This window comes from Carettochelys insculpta, chromosome 4 (assembly GCF_033958435.1).
Source record: "Carettochelys insculpta isolate YL-2023 chromosome 4, ASM3395843v1, whole genome shotgun sequence".
Taxonomy (NCBI): Eukaryota; Metazoa; Chordata; order Testudines; family Carettochelyidae; genus Carettochelys; species Carettochelys insculpta.
The window spans coordinates 84,400,437-84,423,634 of record NC_134140.1 but is presented as its reverse complement, the minus strand read 5'-3'; the positions used below and the strand labels follow the sequence as shown (position 1 = coordinate 84,423,634).

The 23,198-nt window shown below is 40.0% G+C and overlaps 1 protein-coding gene across 1 annotated transcript in view; it reads right to left on the bottom strand.

Moving 5' to 3' along the window:
- IQCM (IQ motif containing M) overlaps positions 1 to 19,063 on the bottom strand; it is a 93,310-nt gene extending 74,247 nt beyond the window's left edge. Inside the window, exons 1-3 of the mRNA XM_074993970.1 lie at positions 19,004 to 19,063; positions 18,102 to 18,246; positions 14,984 to 15,118 (exon numbers count right to left, since the gene is read on the bottom strand). Of these exons, the coding sequence (XP_074850071.1) occupies positions 14,984 to 15,118; positions 18,102 to 18,246; positions 19,004 to 19,063 (340 nt within the window). The remainder of the gene's footprint in view (positions 1 to 14,983; positions 15,119 to 18,101; positions 18,247 to 19,003) is intronic.
- Positions 19,064 to 23,198: the final 4,135 nt, after the last annotated feature.

Here is a 23,198-nt window from a genome sequence, read left to right as displayed (position 1 = left end):
TTTTAGCAAATTCCTTGTTTTAACAGCATGGAAAGAAAAAGAATCAGGGAAAGGTGAATTTCCAAAGACCACAAAGAAAAAAAGATTACTCAGAGACTCCCATCAGAGCTCTTGTTCAATTCACTACAGCACACCATCCCTAGGGAAGGTTTATGTAGGCACTTCCAGTATGTTAAGTTAATGGTGTGAAACAAACTACAGCCAATCAGAAGCAGTATAACAAGTCAGTGTATTTAATTACATTGTAAAAAGGGTTAATATGCAGCCTTTATATGTAGAGCTGGGGTGAGAAGCTAGTATTTGGAGACAAAATGTGTTGGGTGTGGGATTTGGCCTGAATCTGTGCATCCACACAAGACAAATTCGAATTTAAGGCAGTTAGCTCTATATTACCATGTGACTGCCTTCACTGTAAATACCATAATCTTGATTTAGGGTGCACTAATATTGATATTATAACATCGTTAAAACTGGCTGGGTGTAGCATCAAGTTTGAATTTAACTGTTTGAATAAAGACCAGTGCAGAAAAGCAATGTCTTAAAATTGAATTTATTAGCCTCCAGAAGTGTCCCGTATGTACCCCACAATGCCCCACAGTGCTCCGCTCTGGCTGCTTCCATCTCCACTGCTGTCCAGGTGTGCAGAAATTAGGTAACAGGAAGACTGTGAATTTCAATTCAGGATGCTCGTGGCTGTGGGGTCATGTTTGCATGAGAAACGTCTTTCTTTCTTTGCTATTAGTGCTGTGAGTGCATGTACCTATTCCAAATAGCCCCACCACAGAGTTTGTCACTCTGTTGCTACCTCTGCTAGCTGACCACTTGGTATTTTTTTCTGCATTGCCTGGAGCCAGCCGCTGCCCCACCCATCATGTGGCAATAAGGCTATTGGGGAAGTGGGGGTCATGCTTGTATGAGAGGCTGAGACAATTGTTCTCAGTGGTTTACATTTGTGCAGACCCCCCCTTCCCACAGGTGCCATTCAGTAGGGGGTCTTTCTCAGGTCCAACCACATCACGTGGCTACCCCCGACCTAATAAAAAGACATATCTGCCATTCAGTGCTGACCATTAGGTGCTGATTTTTGGGGCTTGCTGCTGCCCAGGGGAAGTCTTCCCCTGTTGCTAAGATTTTTGGGGGCTTACTGCTGCCAGGGAGGAAGTCTCCCCTGACAGCAAAGAATTTCAGGGACTTGCTGCTACCAGGAGGACTGCTTCAACTGGCACCTAACTCAGACTCTCCCCTACCGCAATAAGGACACCAGGAATTATCTGTCACTAGTGGGAAGGTTCCCCCAGTGGCTATGAATTGCGGGACCTGGCTGCTGCCGGGGAGGAACAGTTCAAGTAGTCCTCCAGCCTTGAGCCGCACCCAACTAGCAAGAAAGATTTTCAGGGACCATGTCAACTGCCCATGCATCCTCCCAAATACAAACCCACTCCATAAAGTCAATAACATTTGATGAGCCACACCCCCACATCCCTTGTGTTGGCCATGTCTGTGTAGTGAAGAGGGAAGTCAAAAATCTTTTTTCCTAGGCTTTTCTATCCTCTTTCTTCTACCTTTGGATCCTTTCACGCAGGGAAGAGTGGGTGGAGGTTCCAGCTGAGAAGACAGACTGTGCACAGAAGCTGTATAATGAACTGGGAAGCCAAAAACCCTCCTCCACCAAAACTCTTTTTTCAAAAACCTTTACTATCTGCTCATTCTTCATGTTTTGCATTGTCCTTGTGTCATTTTCAGGGATCAGATGTAATCAGGGGAGCGGGGACAGTCGGTGGAGGGACAGTCAAGAAGGCACACACCTGCTGCTTTTTATAAAATCTTTGATAGTTTGGTTACAGCTACAGTTTTAAAACACAATTCAGTTATAGAAGAAAGAGATTTCTGTTAATTTGGCAACCTCTGTTCATGCACTAGTTTTCCTTCCTTTCATGGAAAAATGGACGTTTGCTACCTTTGGGAAGCGGGGAGGGAATGAGAGCAATGCAGTGTGGGAAGATGATGTCAAATACCAAAAACCACTTGTGGTGCATTTTTTCCCCATGCTACACCAGCGAAAATACCCAGAATGCTATGAGGACGAGGAAACTGTGGGATAGGTTCCTACAATGCACTTCTGCAACAGTCGATGTTTGCCAATTGAGTGTGGCAGCAAATAAATCGACTTTGTGAGGAGCACATGGGGAGGTGAAGACAGTCAAATTTGAATTTATAAAATCCAGCATAACAAAATTGATATTAATACATTCGAATTTATCTCATAGTGTAGACATAGCCTTGCGTTCATTTTAACAGAACTGATGTCTTGCAAGTGGTTCTTGTAAGGTTTTTCCTAAATGGAAAAAAAAAGTCTGCACAATGAATGGCTCTCAGATTTCTGCCTTTGTGAAAAATGGAAATTTCAAGCGATCAACTACTATGGAAAGTTTTCCACCACACGGGGCTATTTTTTCAGAAGGGTGACTGTTCTTGTGAAATTTCAAGTATGCATGGGCTGGAACCAGTGAACGAGAAGGAAAAAGGCATTGTTTGGAAATACACCTAGAACTAAAACCACACAGGTGTTTGGAGAAGTTGGATCTCAGGAACCTACAAAGAGGGTTAGAGGGAAGGTTCTGGTTCGGGTTAGGCTAGGTTACATCAGGTTCTCTGTAATTATCCGATCTTCATCTCTCCTCTTCCTCTATTGTCCACATAATTACAGCAAATGTACATTTGTGGGTAGTACATTTCAGAGACTGGACAGTACCAGGATATCAAGGACAAAGTACCTGTTATCAGCATATGTGCATATAAATTGCTGTGTTTGCATCACATAGTTTCCATTCGCTACCACATAAACATTACATAAGACAAAGGGGAAGACAGTGGTATAGGTACTCCAGTAGCTCAGCCTCTCAACCACAACTGTGATCCTGTTCTCAGTGATGTCAATGGCAAGTTCAGCTAAGAGCAGGACTGATCCTACATCACTGCCATGTTCTTTCACTTCAAGATTTCTCTTAATAAATATTTCTGATTCTTCAGCTGCAGTACAGTACATGAATGATCTAAAGGCCTACAGTTACTCAGACTTGAAGATTCATTAGAGAAAACAAGAAAAATTAAATCCCTTTTTGATAAAATATCTTTCTGATATAGAGTTTCTTTCATCTTCCACATAATTTTACTCAAGAAAAAATTAGGCGCATTTATGTAACACATCCTTTTTCTGTTCTCTGTATTTGCACACTTTTGTGAGGAAAAATGTTCAGAATACACTGGGGTTCTAGTTACATTATTGAATTTTGCCAGCAAAACCTCAGTTTTGTCAACAAAATTAGTGGAGCATCCACACACACAAAAATGGGATTTGTCAACAGCATTTCAACACAACCTGGCACATTTGCCGACAACCTTCTGCCTCTATGAGGAAGAGTGTCTTTTATTGACAGGTTCTGTTGACAAAAAAGCTTTATGGACGCTCTAGGGCACATTCTCTCAACAGACAGGGCATCCACAACAATGGGCAATCCTGTCTCTTGAGCTTCCGGGTGCCTGTTTTGTTGTGAGACTGGCTGGGCAGTCCAGCCCCTCTGTCAAGAGAGCAGCGTGCTCTTCCGATTGGCTTTTGTGTGTGGCTGCACTCTTCCCGCAGAAGTTTTGTCAGGAAATCTCTTCCAACAGTGACTTCTGTTGACAGATCACTGTAGTTTAACTGTAGCCAGGGTGACTGGATTCCAGATCCAAAATTTGGATTTTTTTTTTTTTGCCACCCCTTCATGAGTGAATTTTAGATTCATTTTGCAAACCCCGATCTATTTAATACAGTGTGGTCGGTAAATTCAGGTCTGAAAAATCTACAGAAAACAGGTTGGATCAAAATAATGATTTAAGAAAAATAATCACAACATGATGCAAAGGGATCCAGCACAAGCAGTGTAGGGTCACGCAGCAAAAGGAAACATTTTGCCACCAGTTTGTCGCTCTCAGCAGAAATCACAAATAAAAAATATGCATTTCATGACCACACTGCTGAAGGACAAAGCTGCAATAATGATGATAATTATTATCAAACTTTCTGACACAGAAATTTTGTTCAGTATTGTGCCCCAGACAAACTGGTCTATGATATTGGCAATAATGAACAAAAAGTAAATTTCAAAACAAATATCAAGCTGAATGCACTGGAAACACAGTACGTGACTAAATAAAGATTCTGCATTTTTTCCAGCTGTCTTAGGGGAATTTCTGACTACTATATTTTCTAGGATTACAGACTTGTGAACTGATGTGATCCATTCCTTTGGAACGATGATTCTATATTTCCGTGACACATCATGCACAGTCTTTCAATGGAGAGTAATTCGCTGATAAATCTTTTCTTGTGCTTCTGTAGAGGCAGCTTAAATAAATCATGTAAAAAGACATCTTTGTGGCTGTAATAAATTATGAACATTTACTATATCTCCCCTATATCTCCTTGGTATTTGACTCCAGAATTCTTGAACCTTTTAATATCTCTGTAATCTAAAGGCTGAATTTTCAATGGCTACATTTATTCTTTTTATCTATAGTTATTATTCTTACTGCAATCACTCTCTTACATCCCCATTGTACTAGGCTCTATAGAAGTATATACAAAGTTAGAGCTCCCACCTTGAAGAGTTTACAATTTAGTTTAAGACAACCCTGCAAACACTTACATGGGTATGTGTATATATGTGAGCAGTTCCATGTGTATCAAGACTCTTGTATATGCGTTTTCTGGATGGAGTCCCATGTTTTTATATTATACATAAAGATATATTTGGCACTTGTGGTTTTTGCCACTCTCTTCAATATTGAAATTTTGATCTACTTTCCAAAACCCAATCTACTTAATACAATATGTCCTGTAAATTCAGGAGGAAACCCAACTCTCAAAAATATAAAGAAAACAGGGTGGATCAAAATATTTTTTTTGTTTATTGTGTTATAAAAGTTATTAATCTGGTGTTCTAAATGTCTGTTCAATTCTTTTTCCCCCTTTTAATACCTTGATCTATTCCTATTCTTTTAAACATTATTTTATTGTTTATTATGTTTATTAATGTAGCATATAAATGTCCCAAACAGGAATAAAGCACTATGTGCATATTAAAATACTTTTTTTCTATTTCCACTTTTTAGTTCTCTATAATATTTCAACACTTACAGTAGACTCCCCCCTTATATGCAGAGGTTGCGTTCCTGTGCAACTGAGCATAAGTCAAACTTCGCATTACTCAGGGGAGCCAGGAAACTGACCGGCACAGCAGTGCTGGACAGTTTCCTGTCTCCTGGGAGCAACAAGGAGCTGGGTGCCAGGCTGATGTGCTGGTCAGTTTCCCTGCTCCTTTGACTGGTGGGAAGCTGGATCCAGGCTCCCAGGTCCACGCCAGTTATAGGAGACAGGAAAGAATCAGTTTTCCCTCTCCCGTGAGCAGTGGAGAACTGGAGCCTGGCTCTCAGCTCCCTGCCACTCAGAAGAGACAGGAAACTGACTAGCGCTGCTCAGTTTCCCAGCTCCTAACAGTGCTGGCAGCCAAGAGTCAGGCTGCTGCCCCTGACAGGAGCTGTGAAATCACTCCTGACCAGGGAAGGAGCCTGACTCTTGCCACCCTTGAAAGGACCAGGGGAATTGCTTCTGTCAGTGGTGGTCAGAAGCGCTGGTCAGTTTCTTGTTCCTGGGATTGGCAGGGAGCCAGCACCTGGCTCCTGGCTGCCCACCACTCACAGGAGTCAGGAAACTGACCAGCGCCGCTGCATCGGTCAGTTTCCTGGCTCCCCAGAGTGGCAGGCAGCATGGAGCCAAGCATCCACTCCCCACCACTCAAGGGTCACATTAACCTGAGATTCGCACAACTGAAGTGCACACATCTTGGGGTTCTACTGTACTTCTATTTTCCCCTTTCTGTTTCCATGGGTAGGACTGGTGTTCCTAGACAGAAACTGGGAATGGGTGACACAGGGTTCACCACTTGATTATCTGCTCTGTTCACTTCTCACAGAAGCACATGGCATTGGCCACTGTCAGAAGACAGGATACTGGACTAGACTGACCTTTGTTCTTATGCAGGATGGCCATTCTTATGTTCCTATTAAGCTTCTATTTTTAAGCGTATATCTATATATTCTTATTTTCCTGCCTCTTGACAGCACAGAAAATTAAGAAAAAAAACGCAGGAGGAAGGAACACAAGAGAGCAGAAGTGGAAGTTAGAAGAAATGGGGAAAAGCAGAGACGAGTTAATAATAGCAGCAGCGGCCACAATATGCTGTGCCAGTGTCCACACAAGGCTGAATTAAGCAAAACACCTAATCAAGCACTTTGCACTTGCTTTTATGCCCAGTTGAGATCACTGGAATTTTAGTACAAAAACAAAAGTTATGACTGTGCTCACTGCATAGTGTTGTGTTGCTTTGGGGCCACAATCAGGAAGACAATGCCTATGCAGATGAATGTACTGTCATACACTCCAATCCTCTAAACATGTGGGCAACTAACTGTACACATGAGTTGCCCTCGTGCTGCTAGTTGAACTACTCATGCACGTGTGTAAAGTTCTGCGTATAAGTGGTTGTAGAGACATGGGCCAAAATGATGTATTCATCTAAAAATTTGTATAACAGACCACCTTTTAGCCCAGCCATTCTTATTTAGACAGTTTTCTGTTGGTGCCATTAAAGAAGCAAGTCTTGAGGAGGGATTCATCATTATATTTGGCATTTGCTATTCTATGGCTAGGTCTACGTGAGAAGCCTCTGTTGACAGAAGTCACTGTCAGAAGGTATTCTCCAGCAAAACTTCTGTTGACAGATTGTATCTACACATAAAAGCAGATTGAAAGAGCAATACTCTCTGTCAACAGAGAGCAAGTAGATTGCCCAGCTCTCTCTTGACAGAACAGCCAACTGGAAGCTCTGCAAACAGGGCTGCCCAGTGATCTGGAAGCCCTGTCTGTTGACAGAGGGCCCTCAGAGCTTCTACATGGCTTTTTGTTGGAAAAAAAAAACTGTTGAGAAAGGTGTTACACCTGAACACAGAGAGGTATAATGCTGCCAGTGGATGAGCTGACTTTATTCGACAGACTGTAGACGAAAAGCGCATTTTGCATGTAGATGCTCTATGGGTTTTTCTGACAAAAGCCCAGTTTTGCCGGAAAAGCCCTCTCATGTAGCTATAGCCTATATGAATAGAGTTTAAGAAATAATTCTGCCTTTCATAAAAATATTGTTGCAAGAAAAAAATGAGCTTGATGCTTTCAAATTTCATTTATGAATTAAAAGGACTTAACATGTTTACTTAACTTGGATACTGACATGTGAGAGATTTCAGCAGATGAAGAGGTGCTAGCCACAGCAAAGAGAGAAAATGAGACTGAAGACGGATGGTAATAAGCTGGAAACAAATCAGCAAGTGCACATTGCTAAAGTATTTTCATGGTTGTCCATAGCAATGAAAAGGGGACAACCTACGTATACCAGTTGGTGTTTTGGAAAGTCTCCTAGATCAAATCTGCAAATACAAAATACACCAAGCAGAATTAAAGATATTTTAAATTAATTAAATACATCATGCACACTGATGCTATTATTACCTTTAAATAAGTTTGTACTGTATACTATATTTTATAAAACTAATGAATTGCACTTTGGTAAATGATATTAAATAAGTTATTGAATTGATCCACTAATGAAACAAATTAAAAATTGAAGTCCCTGAAGTGGTAGCATTGAAAACACAGACAGTCAGATGGAACTGGCTGTGACCTGGTAACCCTGGCTATGTTCTCTGGAACAGGGCATCTCTTTGTTCTCTGTAACTCGCAATATCCTGGCCCGCATCCTTTACAACCGGCTTTCACTATATGTGACCAAAAATGGCATTATTCCTGAAAGCTGGTCGAGGCATGGCTGATATGATATTTACGGCCAGACAGATACAAGAGAAATGTAGAGAGCAACATCAGAATCTCTATGTAGTTTTTATCGACTTCACCAAGGCATCCAACATGGTTAACAGAAATGGGCTCTGGAAAAATACTTGGGCAAATTGGCTGTCCTGAAAAATTTATCAGCATTGTTTGGTGTTTTCATGATGGCAGGCTTGGTCATGTCCTTAACAAAGGAGAGCCATCAGCACCATTTGAAATATCAAATAGTACAAAGGAAGGATGTGTCCTTTCTCCTCTCCTGTTCAACATCTTCTTTTCAATGATGCTGTTAGTTGCTTTTAAGCACTGCACATTGGCCATACCTATTCAGTTCCAAACAGATGGCAGTGTTTTCAATTTTCTGAGACTTCAGGCACAAACTAAAGTGGCTAATACAACTATCCATGACCTTTTGTTTGTGGATGACTGTGCATTGTTGGCTCATTCAATGAAGGATACACAGGAGCTTTTTGATCATTTTGTTACTTCTGCTCACTGTTTCAGACTCACAGTGAGCCTCTAGAAGACAGTAGTTGCACCTCAGCCTGTTTGGAAAGAGCCCAGCACTCCAGTGACCACTACTGCTGGTACAGTCCTCAAGGCTGCTGACATGTTCTGCTACCTCAGAAGAGTACTGTCCTCCAGCATAAATGTGGATCATGACATATCTGCTCAATTGGCCAAAGCCAGCACTGCCTTTGGAAAATTGACCAAACTCCTATGAAATGACCATGATATTAAACTCCATACCAAGGTAGCAGTTTATCAGGCAGTTGTCCTGAATATGCTGCTGTACATCTCAGCTTCTGGGACAATATATCGCTGCCATATTTTGAAACTCAATCAGTTCCATATGTGCTGTCTGAGGAAGATTGTCCAAGCGAATTGGTGGGAAAAAATTCCTAACCCCTAGGTTCTAAAGCTGTGTGGTGACATGGCTATGGAAGTAATGCTTATGAATGAACAATTTCATTAGATTGGTCATGTTATGAGGATGGGATATCCGGATACCAAAGATGGTCTTCTATGGCCAGCTTGCTCATGGAAAGTGCTCTCTTGGTGGTCAGGATAAGCACTGTAAAGATATCTTATAGGCCAGCATGAAGTCATGCAGCATATCTTCCAATGATCTGGAAACTCTATTTCTGGACTGATTGTCCTTGCAGCAAACCACTGTACAGGCTCTTAAAGGCTTTGAGAGTCAGTGTATCCAGGCACTACAGGAAAATCACAGGATCCGGAAACAGAGTACAATGCCTGCATTTGGCGTTTTTTTATGTGACATCTGTAATCGGATCTGCCAATCAAGGACTGGTTTAATTGCTCACCAACAGCATCATAGAAGATGAGATTCATCGATCGACGGTTCAGTCCAAGGAAAGGAATGGGAAGGAACAAATCAGAATCTAATACGATAGTCTGGTTAAACATTTATTTCTCTTTTTTGATCCTAAATGCAGTGTTTGTTTCCGTGTGCGAAAAATCTTTCAAAGCTAAAGAATCACACCCATACCTCATACTATAGATGTAACCTTGTCTGCATTTTCTACATACATTTAACTCAATGTCTTAGAGACTAAGTCATATGCACTTGCTCATAACTAATTTACTGAAGACAAATACAGTAAACTCTTTCATACTTGGCAGCCCTGGCACCAGGAAGTTGCCAGATATTCAGTATTCTGGGTAATAGAGAGGTATATCTAGCAATGCATAACTCTAAAGGAAAACAAGATTAGATATTAAGAAACAATCAAAAATGTATGCAGAGTACCAACAACAGTAGTATTGTACACTGTAAAATTATAGGCTGGGTCTACACGGTGTGGCTTTCCCGGCTGGTCCATGTTAACGAGCAGCCTCAAAATTGCAAATGGCTGCTCATTAGCATGGTCCCATGGCTCATTAGCATAGCTGCATGAGAGCTCAGTCTCCACAGAGGGGGGTGCTGGCAGTAAAGAGGCCATGTGGACATGCCCCTGTAGGCCAAAGCCCTTTAATCACCAGCCCCTTACGTCTGAAAACATTTGAAAAAATTCAGGCATAAGGGGCTGGTGACTAAAGGGCTTTTCGCTGGGAGACCCATATCCACATGGCCTCTTTACTGTTGGCACCCCCTTCTTGTGAGACCAAGCTCTCGCACGGCTATGCTAATGAGCCATGGTACTATGCTAATGAGCTGCCATTTGCAATTTTGACGCTGCCCATTAGCATGGACCTGCCAGGAAAGCTGCGCCATGTAGACCCAGCCATACTGTATTTGCTCTATTTATTTTTATTTAATTTCACTGTACTGTATGTATGGAAAACGTCATTAAAATTTACTTATGGTTAAAAGCCTATTTATCTGAGAGTTCCAGATGATAGAATGTGGGTTAAGAGAGAGTTAACTGCATATTGTGGCTCCATCAGCACATATTTCAGTGGTGACATATAGTAGTTCATACTATTTTTGCTGCTGAGTCATTAGAATCTCGCTTCATATTCTTGCAAGTAATTCTTGATGTACGCACCAACACACACACGCTTCCCACAACAGGCAAGTCTGGATATCTTGCAGTGTAAAAAATAGAACTCTTTCAAGAATAATACCATGACTAAAATAACTAGTGGCCCCAGCCCTCCAAACTCTTATGCGTGAAAGGGACTTACACACATGCCCAGTTCCCCTGAACTTAATCTAAAGGCACACCTGTGTATGTGCTTGCAGGATCAGATCCTGATCATATACTTTGTATCAAATTATAAAAAAGCAAGTGAAATAGAATATATTGTTATATTGTTATAAAAAAATCTACTACAACCTCCTTGGAATAGTTTTTAATATATAGTTTTGCTACCAATTACTAACTATAATTCCTACAGATATATGCAAAGTACAGCCACTAAAACTAATTTAAATAACAAATATACTGGATTAAGGGCAACAATATCATATTTCCTTTGCTACTGCAGCAGCAGCAACAGATGGAGCTCTGGGCCCCTTTGAATTGCCACTGGAACTCTGCTCCACGCTGCTCTGAGGGCTGGAGTAGAGGGTGTGCTGTGATCTGGGCAGCACTAAGGGTCAACTACCCTGAGCCCTGCCCCTTACACCTGAAGTCCCACCCCTTTCAGGAGTGCAGAGCCAGCCCTCCCACACACCTGGCCTTGAAGCCCATGGTGGCTGTCAGCTCAGTGCAACTGGGACTGATCTGTCAAATCATGATATGATACATTTATTGGTTTATGGAATCTAGAAATGGAACATAGATATCCTTAAGTTTAACCTGCCTTTTTTTCTTGAAGCCACCAGGTTGGCCTTGCCATAGATATGCCATTCAATTCTTGTAGCCAATACCTAACTCTTTGGTACCAAAGAATAATGTATTTAGCTACTATCAAACCATTGTCATCTATTTTTCTTTTAGGATGTAAGAAGCTAAGTGTTTTTGAGCACTGTTTAAGGTTAAGCATTCATTGAACATCAGCGAGGGCAAATTTGATCCCTCAGACACTAAAAGTTAGATTTCAGAAGGAAATCTCCTAGACCTCCACTTCCATGATTAGGTAGGTACGTCTGGATGTGTTTTTACCTGTTATCTGACAATGTCAACACTCATTCAGTGGAGTCTTGCTCTCAATAGGGGCCCCTCCTCTTTTGGCCCTTGCTTGCCTCCAGCAGCCCCTCAGATTTGGAAGAGGGAGCTTCCTGGGGGTCCCTGGAGTGGGGTGGGGCTCACCATCTGACCAGTGGGCTGTGCGGCTGAGGTGTCTGTGCTGCTGGAGCATGTGCCAGGCAGAACTCATGCTCCTGAGGCTCTGGGCACACTCTCAGCTTCCTGCACAGGGTTTCCGGGGCCATACCGCTTTAAAAGGCTGTCCTGGAGACCATAGAGCCCCACTGGGGCTTGCTAGAGCAACTTTGTGCTCCCTGCGGCCGCCACCATGGAGGACCCACTATTTTGAAATAGGGGCCCCAGAGCATTCACGCATGGCCTATTTTGAAAATCAATTTCAAAAGGGGCCACTCTTCCAGAAATCGGATAGAAAGAGTGATTTTGAAATGCACACCCCTTTTCTCCGAAAACAATTTCAAAACAAGGCATTATGCATGTGGATGCTCCATGTCCTCTTTTGAAACTGGGCCCCCTTTCAAAATTGGTTTTGAAACTTGGGGCTAGTATAGAAGCACCCTCACTCTGACATCAGCAAACAAAAGTAGCTAGAAGACAGAAAGCAGTAGCAGGAAAGCAGGGGAAGGCCAAAAAGAGAGATCCTTCATTTTATTATATTCCTTGACCCCTCTACCATGTGGTCACACAGTCTGCCATACAGTAATGAAGGCCCATCCCATAGAGTTACAATAATAAAAGCAGGATGACATAAAACAAAGCCTACCATGCCATCACACAACTGACATATCAGTCAGGGGATGGCCAGACTATTTGCAATTCACAACATTCAGTTATTCACAGTTTTTCATCCTGGCTGTTTGGTGCAGTTATGTTCTAACCAATGTTATGTGAAAACCAGTCTTCAGAAATAAATGATATTTGTATTATTAATCAAAAAAGAAAGAGCACTTTACACGTAAGTCTAATTTGTTTAAGACACAAACATGTTGGAAATAATTTTGTTGTTGTCCCGTTGTCAAACATACCTCTTCACACCTCAGAAAATATTTCATGATCTATATGTTTATACTGCGATCTTGTTTTGAAGAGGAAAAAATCTATTCTCTCCCTGGTCCATCCCCTGGCAGCTAACCCATGAATCCAAGCTCGAAACTATACTGTGACACAGAGAGGTGCTAAATAAATTAAATTATGAGTGGGGGAGCATTGACCTTTGCTGGCCAGTCTGTTAACATTGTGAATAGTAGCAATAATCTCCCAAAGCCAGGATATTAAACTAAAAATATGTCTCACGGTTATGAAATCTCTTGTTACCATAGCAATGAGGACTGAGCAAATGATTAAAAATACCTGGTCTTATCCAGTCTGTCTTAGAAATGAGACCTAAATGGCATGTAATACATGATTTTCCATGAGAAGTTAATTATATTTACTACAAGTAAATATTGAGATATAGTATTGTACAAGGTGGGATGGAAGGGCAGATACTCAGATGAAAACCTACCACCCAAGGATTCAAGTTAAGTCAGCTAAAAATCATTAAATCACCCTGAGAGTGACAGGTCCCTAACAAACCAAAGGAGATTCAACTGAACATGATTTTATCTCATCTTAAACAAGTTTCCATCTAAAGTCCATGGATCTTAAATCTATTTTGGTCCTAAATTGGGTTTGAGTAACTCAGCTGACCCCAAAATTAGGAAGCCACAAAGGTAATTTAAAACCTCCTTTGGGCTTCTGTTAGGTACAATACCTAGTACAATTGAGGTGCGCTCAAAATTTGTGGCCAGTGTATCATTCATCTCAGTGATGTTTGGTACTGTAGACTAATCATTTAATGGCAAGAAATGTACAGAATCACAAGAAATGTCCAAGAATCACATCTACTCCCTGTTGCCGAACGTATTGCCAAGTTTGGGATGGTCACAAACACCATGAATTTAAAATGAAAGTGCAGTGCTGACGAATGGAATCGGGAAAAGGCACCTGTCCTTTCTCTGTCTCTCAGCATCTGATGGTGCGTTCAGAGTCTCGCTCATTGAATTGCTGCTGCCCAGAAGCAGAGAGCAAGGAAGAGGTCAAGCTGTTCTAACGCTGCCTCACTCTGTTCCCCAGAAGAAGGAGGTGCAAAAGAGAGCTGGGAGGTTTGGTTTATTTGAAGTCTATTTTTATTTATTTTGATCACCTCTTTATGCTGCAACATAACATTATCTTCCTCTTACAACATTTTATGCCATTGACCTACTCTGTTAAACATAAAAGTTCAAAAAACATCGTTGTGAAGCAGTAGGGTTGTTACACACACATCACCTGACATGAACCCAAAGTGCGGGACAATGAAAAGTTAAACCCTCTGATCCTCCAGCCACAAGTGTAATGCCGACAGACAGGACTTGGGACCTCTGGAGCTTAGTACTTGCACTACTACAGCTTGAAAAAGCCAGCTGGCTATTAGCTAAGGGTATAGAGGAAACTCTTCCCCTCTCTCACTATAAGTGATCTAGGTGCCTCTTCATGAGACAGTGATCTACTCCCGAGAGGTTTGTGGGTTACACAAGCACACACCTTACCATCTTCACAACTACCATGCACCACAGATGAGCCACTTCATGCTTAACTACCGCCTTTTGTCTTCTATACATACTGCTCGACACATTGTATTTACACACATACACACTCTTAGGTGTGGATGTTTGGTGTAGATTGTTGCACAGCGTTCTAAAGAGTTGTGTTCAGAAGGGTGCCTATAAGGGATGGCAGAAACCTGACACCCCTGCAGTGCAGAGCAGGGCAGGAAGTGAATGTCTTGCATGCAGATATGTGCAACAGTTGAGCAGCAAACTGGGGCACACTGACCTTCTCTATATTCCTCAGCAGGGCCAACAATCATCACGAGCCCCAGAGCACAGACAGATGGGGGCCCAGCTCCATGCCCCAGAAAGTGCATGGCCAAAGGTGGAAGGGAGGGGCCTAGAGCACTCAGACCTTTGCACCTCTCAGATTGGGGTGCTGGCGTGCCCTCCCTTACAGCATCTCAGAGCTGTGGAGCTGGGCTGCCACGGCAGTTCAAAGGACTCAGAGCTCCAGCCACTGCCATGGTCAAAGTAGCAGTTGCAGCAGCCAGAGCTCCAGGTCCCTTTGAAATGCCAGGCTCTGGTGTATCTGGTCCAATTGGCAGGCCTGATACTCTCATGAATGCCATACAAGACAGTGTAGGATGAGAATCTTACATTATTAAAACAACACTCTACAAAGTGTACTTGCATTTGTAAAATTGATGTTGTAAAACACTATGTTCGTTAAAAATTGAGCAGGCTTTGTTTGATCTATTTTTTAAATAACAGCTTCTCCACTGCCTCTACACAAAAGCATTACAAAATTGCAAGGGATGTTTCCATTGTGAAAACATTTTTAAAAACACACTTACCTGGACTGACCATATGCAATACTTGATCTAGCTGCTGCTCGGTAAATACTTTTCCACAGTCTTTGAAAAATGCCTGCAAATTATTTTTATCCATCTCTTTCCCGAACTCCCTCTTGTTAAACATTGCTTCATAAACTAAAAGAAAAAAGTTTCATGAATTTTCATTTAGAGAATTTTTTTAAAACCTTACTAGACTAATTATATAATATGAAATGTTCTGTATTGTCCAAGAAGTATCTTAGAACCAAGTTTAGATACAGTACAAATTCTATACACTATACAGTACAATAACCACCAAAAATTATTCAGAGCTTTAATGAGGCCTTTGGACTTAACAAAACAAACTAACTGCCATAAAAGGAATTGAAGATTGGAGAAAACGAGTATCATCTTTCACAACAGGAAAGAACATTTTCTTTGTAATTATTACACCTTCTAAATAAATGAAAGAATTGTTATGAGGGAAAAATCATTGTAGAAGATAAAATAACTAAGGCCAGTAATATTTCCAGATAAACTTCATTATTTTGAAAGATTTACAACAATTAGGTTATAAAGGGAAAGTGTCAATGTAAGTAGAGGAGAGTGAGCGTTTGGCAGCAAGTAGTTTGAAAAATAAAATTTCTTCTGTCTGGGAGCTGTCTGAAAACAGCTTATGGCTTTCTTGAAAGAATAGTGTGAATGCCTTTGGTGGATGGTTTTTAATTTGTAGATGGGTCTCAGTCTTTCCATTTCATAACCAAAATGATTCCTAAAACAAAATTAATGGATGGAACTGAGAATGACAAAACAATTAATGGAACATAATCTTCAGTTCTTTCTTTTTCTTCTGTGTGTGTGAAGGAGTGTGTGTCACATTTCATGGCAGTGGACAGATGTGGAAGCAAAATCATGGAAGACAGGACAGCTGCATTCACATATTTTCCACTTTTAAAAAAGACCCTGGTTCCTATCCAATGTGTTCAGCATTGCCTGATATTAACATGTCCAGATTGCAGCAATCAAATCGCTTCAAGCTCAAAAGTAAAATACTTTTGCAAAGTATAAAAATGTCTGCACAATATTTGATGTTTGCTAACCTAAAGATCATGAAAGGTAATCTACCACAGCCCAAAGATTTTGGCACACTCTGTGCCAATCTTTTTCTCCAGTAAGCAAACAATTTCATTCTAGCTAACAGAATGAATGGCTTACTAGTCGTTAATGAAACCATTAGTTTGGACTTTATCCAAGAGTTAATCAGGGTGACCATCCACCCCGTATTAGGAGGGATGGTTCCATATTTGGGATGCCAAAAAGGAGTCCCTACTTGTTTTTTAAAAGGGACTAACTGTCCCATATTTGGGCCCTCACCCCTGTGACCTTTTCCACCAGCAGATGTGCAGGTGCAGCTGCTGGCCAAAGAGCTAGGCCACTTCCCCAAGCCTTGGAGAAGTGGGGGGAGTGTGGGTGGCTGCCACTTCCCCAGGGCTCAGGGAGCGCTGAGGGCTACTGCTTCCCTGGGGCTCGGGGAGGGCCAGCAGCTGTCACCTCCCTCCTGGCTCCCCTGGGCTGGGTGGAGGCAGTCGGAGCCATCCCTCACCCCCATATCTCCCTGTTCCGTATTTGGGACAGGGAGATATTGTCAACCTACAGTTATTAGAAACTGACTGGATTAAGTATTGATATTAAAAGCATGAATACATATAGTAAGACAAAGTCCTTCACCAAAGGCTCCTGTGTAAATTAGGTTGGCATGGGATAAGAGGGAAGATCCTTCCATGGATTGAAAACTTGTTAAAAAACAGGAAACAAAGAGTAGGAATAAGTGGTAAAAAATTCTGAATGGAGAAGGATAAAAAGTGGTGTTCCCCAAGGATCGGTTCTAGGACCAATTCTGTTCAACTTATTCATAAATGATCTAGAGAAAGGAGTAAGCAGTGAGGTGGTAAAGTTTGCAGACAATACTAAACCATTCAAAACAGCAAGGACGAAAGCAGACTGTGAAGAAATTCAAAATGATCTCACCAAACTGAGTGACTGGGCAACAAAATGACAAATAAAATGTAATGTGGATAAGTGTAAAGTAATGAACATTGAAAAATATAACCCCAAGTATCCATACAATATGATGGGGGCTAATTTAGCTACAACTAATCAGGAAAGAGATCTTGGAGTTATTGTGGATAGTTCTCCGAAAACATCCACGCAGTATGCAGCGGGAGTCAAGAAAGCAAACAGGATGTTAGGAATTATTAAAAAGGGATAGAAAATAAGGCACAGAATATCTTACTGTCCCTATATAAAACTATGATATGCCCACATCTTGAATACTGCATACAGATGTGGTCTCCTCTCCTCAAAAAAGATATTTTGGAATTAGAAAAGGTTCAGAAAAGTGTTAGGGGTAAAATGATTAGGGGTTTGGAATGGTAGTGAGGTAGTTAGTGTTTCTGTTGATACCACGTCCTAATGTGTAGAATTTGAATAAAAAATCCAATTCACAAATTTCTCTCTGTAATCTGTTTTTTAATTCTCTTTGTTCAAGGATACAAATTCTCAGGCATTTAATAGAATGGCCCACTCCACTGATGTGTTCACTGACCAGCTTACATGATTGATCTGATGAAGAGGGTCTGTCCCACGAAAACTCATCACCGGATAAATCATTATGTTAGTCTTTAAAGTGCTACATTTCTGCTGTTTTGTATTGTCAAAGCAGTAGGAAAATTTTAAATGCAATCACTGCTAGTTAAGAAACTATAGTAAGTACTAAGACAATTTGCAAATTTCTCCCCTACTCCCTGCCAGCTCATTAAGAATTCCTTTTTCCTGGTGGTGCAGAATACTGTCCATCATCTGAAACTTACAAGGCAAAAAAATCAAATGTCAGTAGTGTAATGACATTGTGACAAAATATAGCACTCATTCTGACCTAAATCCTACAGTGCTAACCATTGAAGGCCACGATGATGTCTGACAAACAGAGATGTGCACATGGTAACATGCAATATCCTTTCCACCAAGGAACAATTTAAAATGCTAAAGTTATAGGTGAGCAGCAGCATCTAAGAACAAATACAAACAATTTAAATCAGAGTAAAATATTATTCTGTACAAAAATGTTAACTGTACTTACATTTTTTCTTGTCCAACCATTCCTCTAGTTCTGAATACTTCAGTGGCGTGGATGGCTTCCAAACACCAGCTCGACGTTTAATGCGATCCATCATTTTACGGTACTCCCTTACAACTGCTAAGAGGGATGGTCCGTGACTTGCAGACTGTAATTACAGATATATTTCATTTTCATTACTTTTACAAATAGTGAAGGGTGACTAAAGAAAGCAGACGAGGAGATGAAACTGATGGGTATGCAAAGTAAAATAAGATGGTGAAGAGAGAGGATTCCAGCGCTGCAAATGTTACTTGTAGATATGTAAAATGTTTATGCATCATGTGATGTATAAACAATAAGTGTACCTGACCTGATTTCAGTTTGCAGTGCTCATAGGCGCCAGTGCTTTCAAAAGATGTAGATCTGGCAATATCTGGGGATGTTTAGGATATGTGATGGCTACAAGACCACAGCTAAAATAATGTAAAGCAGCAGATGTTTTTATTCATCAGAAAGCATGATCTGACTAAGAAGATACGTTTTGATACCCAACAGATGAGTACTAAAGGAATGATAGGGAAAGAGGAACACTGGCATGGAGTAATCACCAAAGAACAGGGGATACTCATCAGAAGCATCAGTATAGCAGGATTATGTGACTGAATGCAGACTAGATCAGTGGGACAATTAAGAAGTAATGCTGAGATTCAAGAAATAATAGCTATAGCGCATGAGTCAAAGCCCACTGAAGTCAATACAAGCCTATCCAGTGACTTCAGTGGGTATTGGACTGTGGCCATAGCTAATATTAATGCTGGAAAAAAAGATGGTATAATATATACCCTTACATGTATTTCCAGAAACATGAAGGAATAATAAATGAAAACAAGACCTTAATCATTGACTGAGTCAGCATAACTTACCATTTGACTCATGAATGGTGACCAGGATAATAGCAGCCACTTCACTGCATCAGAAACCATAGGTATTATCATATACAATTACAGAAAAATAATGTGGTATCTCAGATTCCATAATACAGTAATAGCTCACTTTTAAATATCAACCACTGAATTAAACAACCAGTGTTCAAAGTATAGCTATGTAAGGAAAAATATGCCCTGTTCTCCTTGGTCCAACTAAAGATGTAAAACTATGCTAGTTCAGTTCACCTTTAATAATATAATGAACACAGCTACTTTCAGTAGTATATAAAGCAGCACAGGTACAGTGGAGTTTTAGGACAATTTGGACTACATCTACACTAGAGGCATCTGTCTACAGAAGTTACTGTCGGCAGAGATGTTCTGACAAATCTGTTGTTGACGCACAAATTTTACACATAAAAGTGGATCGATCTTTTGAACCACTCTGTCAACAAAAAAGCCCCCTGGAGCATCTACATGGCTTTTTTGTTGACATTTTCTGTTGACAAAACACATTTTGTGTGTAGATGCTCCATGACTTTTGTCAACAAAACCTCAGTTCTGTCTACAAAACTCTCTAGTGTAGACATAGCCTTGATGATTATAGAATACTTTTATCTTGTTTGTATTAGCTCTAAAATGTTTTTGAAATCCCTTAACTATGCTTTTAAGTTTGATTTATAAATGCATATAACAAACAGGTTAATGAAGACCCCAGTCTATACTAGGTCATCTGTTTGAATCAGATGCTGGTCAGGCTATGGAATGCTGATTAGATAAGAAGGCTGCATATTGCCTTGGAATTGATATCATGCTGAGATGGAGCTGTGTTATCTCTATGGCCAGCAGTAAACATGAGCTCTTTTAACTTACTGTACATATTGAAATGAAAGGCAACAAACCAACATTCTAATGCTCTTGGACCCAATGGACAGATGCTTACATTTGATTCATTGGCTGAGAAAGAAGGAAACTTCAAATGACAGACTCTATGCATGCTTAGCTCAAGTATTTCATATTTAAAATGGTGGCATATAAAGAAGAGAAGTAAGGAACAGCTTGTTAAACTATGCTGCTTTTATACATGAAAAAAAACAATGGAATTAACTGATTAGCCAGCAAGTGTGCCACTGTTTTCTTCAAAATATAGTTGAAAGGGCTGAAATGTGTATCACATGCCCATTATGCCAGCAAAGTAATGAAGGCCCAAGTGATGAAGGTCTGTTCACTTACAGCAAGAATTTCAGATACTATCTTACTTTGTCACTAGCTGTGCAACATAGCAGTGACAGTGGAGAGCTAACTGGTCACGGTCATTGTAATATCTTAAAATCATAAAACAATAGTGGTTAGGCTTCTTTACTAGAATTTTAGCACTACCCAGCCCCAATACATTATAGCATGTTAATTTAATATCTGATACCTTAACACACTACCTTGGCCTTTATTCTTTTGAATCTGGTACGTTCAAGCCATCCTCTGATATATTTCTGAATACAAATGGCAGCTTTCACTACTTTTCTGCAGCTGGGGTCCTTTCTGCTATGAAAAGCCTCAAAGATTTCTAAGTGTGGTCCAATTCTTTTGATCTTTTCCTGAGTTTTGAAGACAGCACATCTTGCACTAGAAATTAAGACACAAAATATTTTTAAATTTTATTTTGGATAGGGTAGAACATGCAACACAAACTTTCAAACCAACATTGTAGAAAAAGAATTCATACAGTTTTAATCTAAAATAATTGTACAATGAATTTAAATTTTTAAAAGAAGCATTTAACTATTCACCATCTACTATTTCGAACTTAGCATCTAAAATTTGCTGAGTTTTATACACATATAGATGAGTATATTCCCTGTATGAAAGGAGTTTTAATATAGATAGATAGATAGATAGATAGATAGATAAAATCCTTTCATACTTATAGCCTAACAGGGAATATGCTGATCTATATGTGTGTAAAACTCAGCAAATTTTAGATGCTAAGTTAGAGATAGTAGATGGTGAATAGTGTGTATATATATATTACTCACATTTAATTACTGTCAAAAGGGACAGATTTTTTCAGCTTCCAAGGTTGTTTTATTATTATTATTATTATTTTACAGAACAAGGTAAGTGAAAACGAATACAAAATTCAATGCTATAATGTTTTCTTTACAATCAAGAATCTCCTTCTTCTGAAGGTATAATCATGAGCGGAAATAATTGCATAGTTAATGCCATAACTAACTTCATATTATAAAGCAAATTATTATTTCATTTCTTACACCCCGACTGTGTCAAGACTAAACTAATCCACCAGAAATATCACTGAGTACCTCTGTCACAGGAGAATGGTCGGTTTCATTTTCAAAATAAAGTAGTATTAATGAAGAAAGTGGTGGTAAGATATGTCAGTTTGAAAAATTGAGCTTGTCCTATTAAATGCTGCCCAAATGTGTGCACAGCTTACAGTGTTGGTTTTGATCTCTAAGACCCTGCTTTCAGGTATGTTTCTTTTGGAGAGAGGAGATAGAGACCATGCTATCTAGACCTGGGGACACTCCCCTTGGGCAAAGCCACTGACCACATTGGTGGTGGGCTGTTCAGGTGCCAGTGACAACCAGGGAGGAACTAGGCTCTATGGGACAAAGAATGGGCAGGGCCTCACGTGAAAGGGTCATGGACTGGGATGAGTCTCCCCAAGCTGTAGATTTGCCTACTGTCCATGAATTCCATTTTAGCTTTTGAAGATTTTTGGGTTTCTTGCCCACCCCAAAGTAAGATTTTTAGGGGTGCTTTTCCTCATAAAAGTTACACCCGGAACTTAATTTTAATAACTTAATATTAACTTAATATTGTTGTCTGGCAAAACGCCTTATAACTGTATTTTTTCCATTCACATTTGGTCAACATTCAGAGTACGTCAGCTCATACGTGGAAGATGAGCCCTATCTGAGAGATGGCAATATACAAGCCAATCCTCAGTTGGGTTTAGGGGCAGCTGTGAGTTCCTTAAACATCTATGAAAAAGCCAGTTCTGAGTGAACTGCAAGGAAGATCTGAAGGCAATATATTGCATGACTTTTGCTATCTAAAGTGTTTTGATATTTACATGGGCTCATAATAGGGATTAAAAATAGAGTCACAGGGTTTCTGAATTTTTAAATAATCTTTTAATTTAATATTATGCCATTTACATGTGCTGATTTATAGCTCTGTACAAAAGTGCAATATCGTGAATTGGCACTGGAATAAAAACAGCCTATTGTAATTATAACAGTATTTTTATTGGCCTTAATGATAAAAATAAAACAAAAAAGCTATTCTCATGTTATACTATTCTTTCCCATGTGTGCTTAATAAAAAACTTTTAACAGCTCTGTTAATTTCTGGATAATGTTATTTCTATTAGTTTTATCACCACTAATACTTTTCTTTTTTAATCAGAAAATATGTTCCCTGTTCTTAATAGAGAAGATACTAAAATCACTCTTGACTTACTTGTTTCAAGTTTGGAATGCACTAAATCAAAACAAAAATTAGATGAGGTCTGAGGGGAAACTTCTACTGTACTGTAACCTTATCAGCATTGATACATACTACACCAGTTATAAATTTTGGTTCAGATATTGCAACTAATTAGTTTTGGCTGATATTGAAGTATTTTGGATGCCCCGTGCATAAAAGCTGTTGGCCCATCTGCTAATAGGTTGGAAATGATTAAAGGACACTTATTTTGGCTGCTGTAAAGGCCAAATAGTTTTCAAGCTGCAAATATGTGGCAAAAACTAGCTACAGGGTGGCCAAGTTCAGGATCTGATTTTGCAGAATAGTTTTGATGTCTGTTACTGCTATTTGGGCCACCAAATCATCTTCAGACCTACAGTATATAAAGGCAAATATCCACCCTCTTTTGACAGGACCAGCTAACTAATTTGTTCAAATATAATTTATAATATAATTGCAATTTACTTTGGCGTGCTTGATCTGCTATCAAGTCAAGTCAAGACTGTTCTGGTTCACATATGACCTGTGGTTTACTGACACTCAAATAGGTAGCTAGTGATATAAAAATTTGTGCAGTTTAGCTCTAGGAGATGTTTTACTCATGTTATCAATTCACCAGATAGTTTCAAGGACTGGCATTCTGCATAATCACCACGACAATGAGAATTTTATTGAGGTGTTGCACCTCCCACTGGAGCTG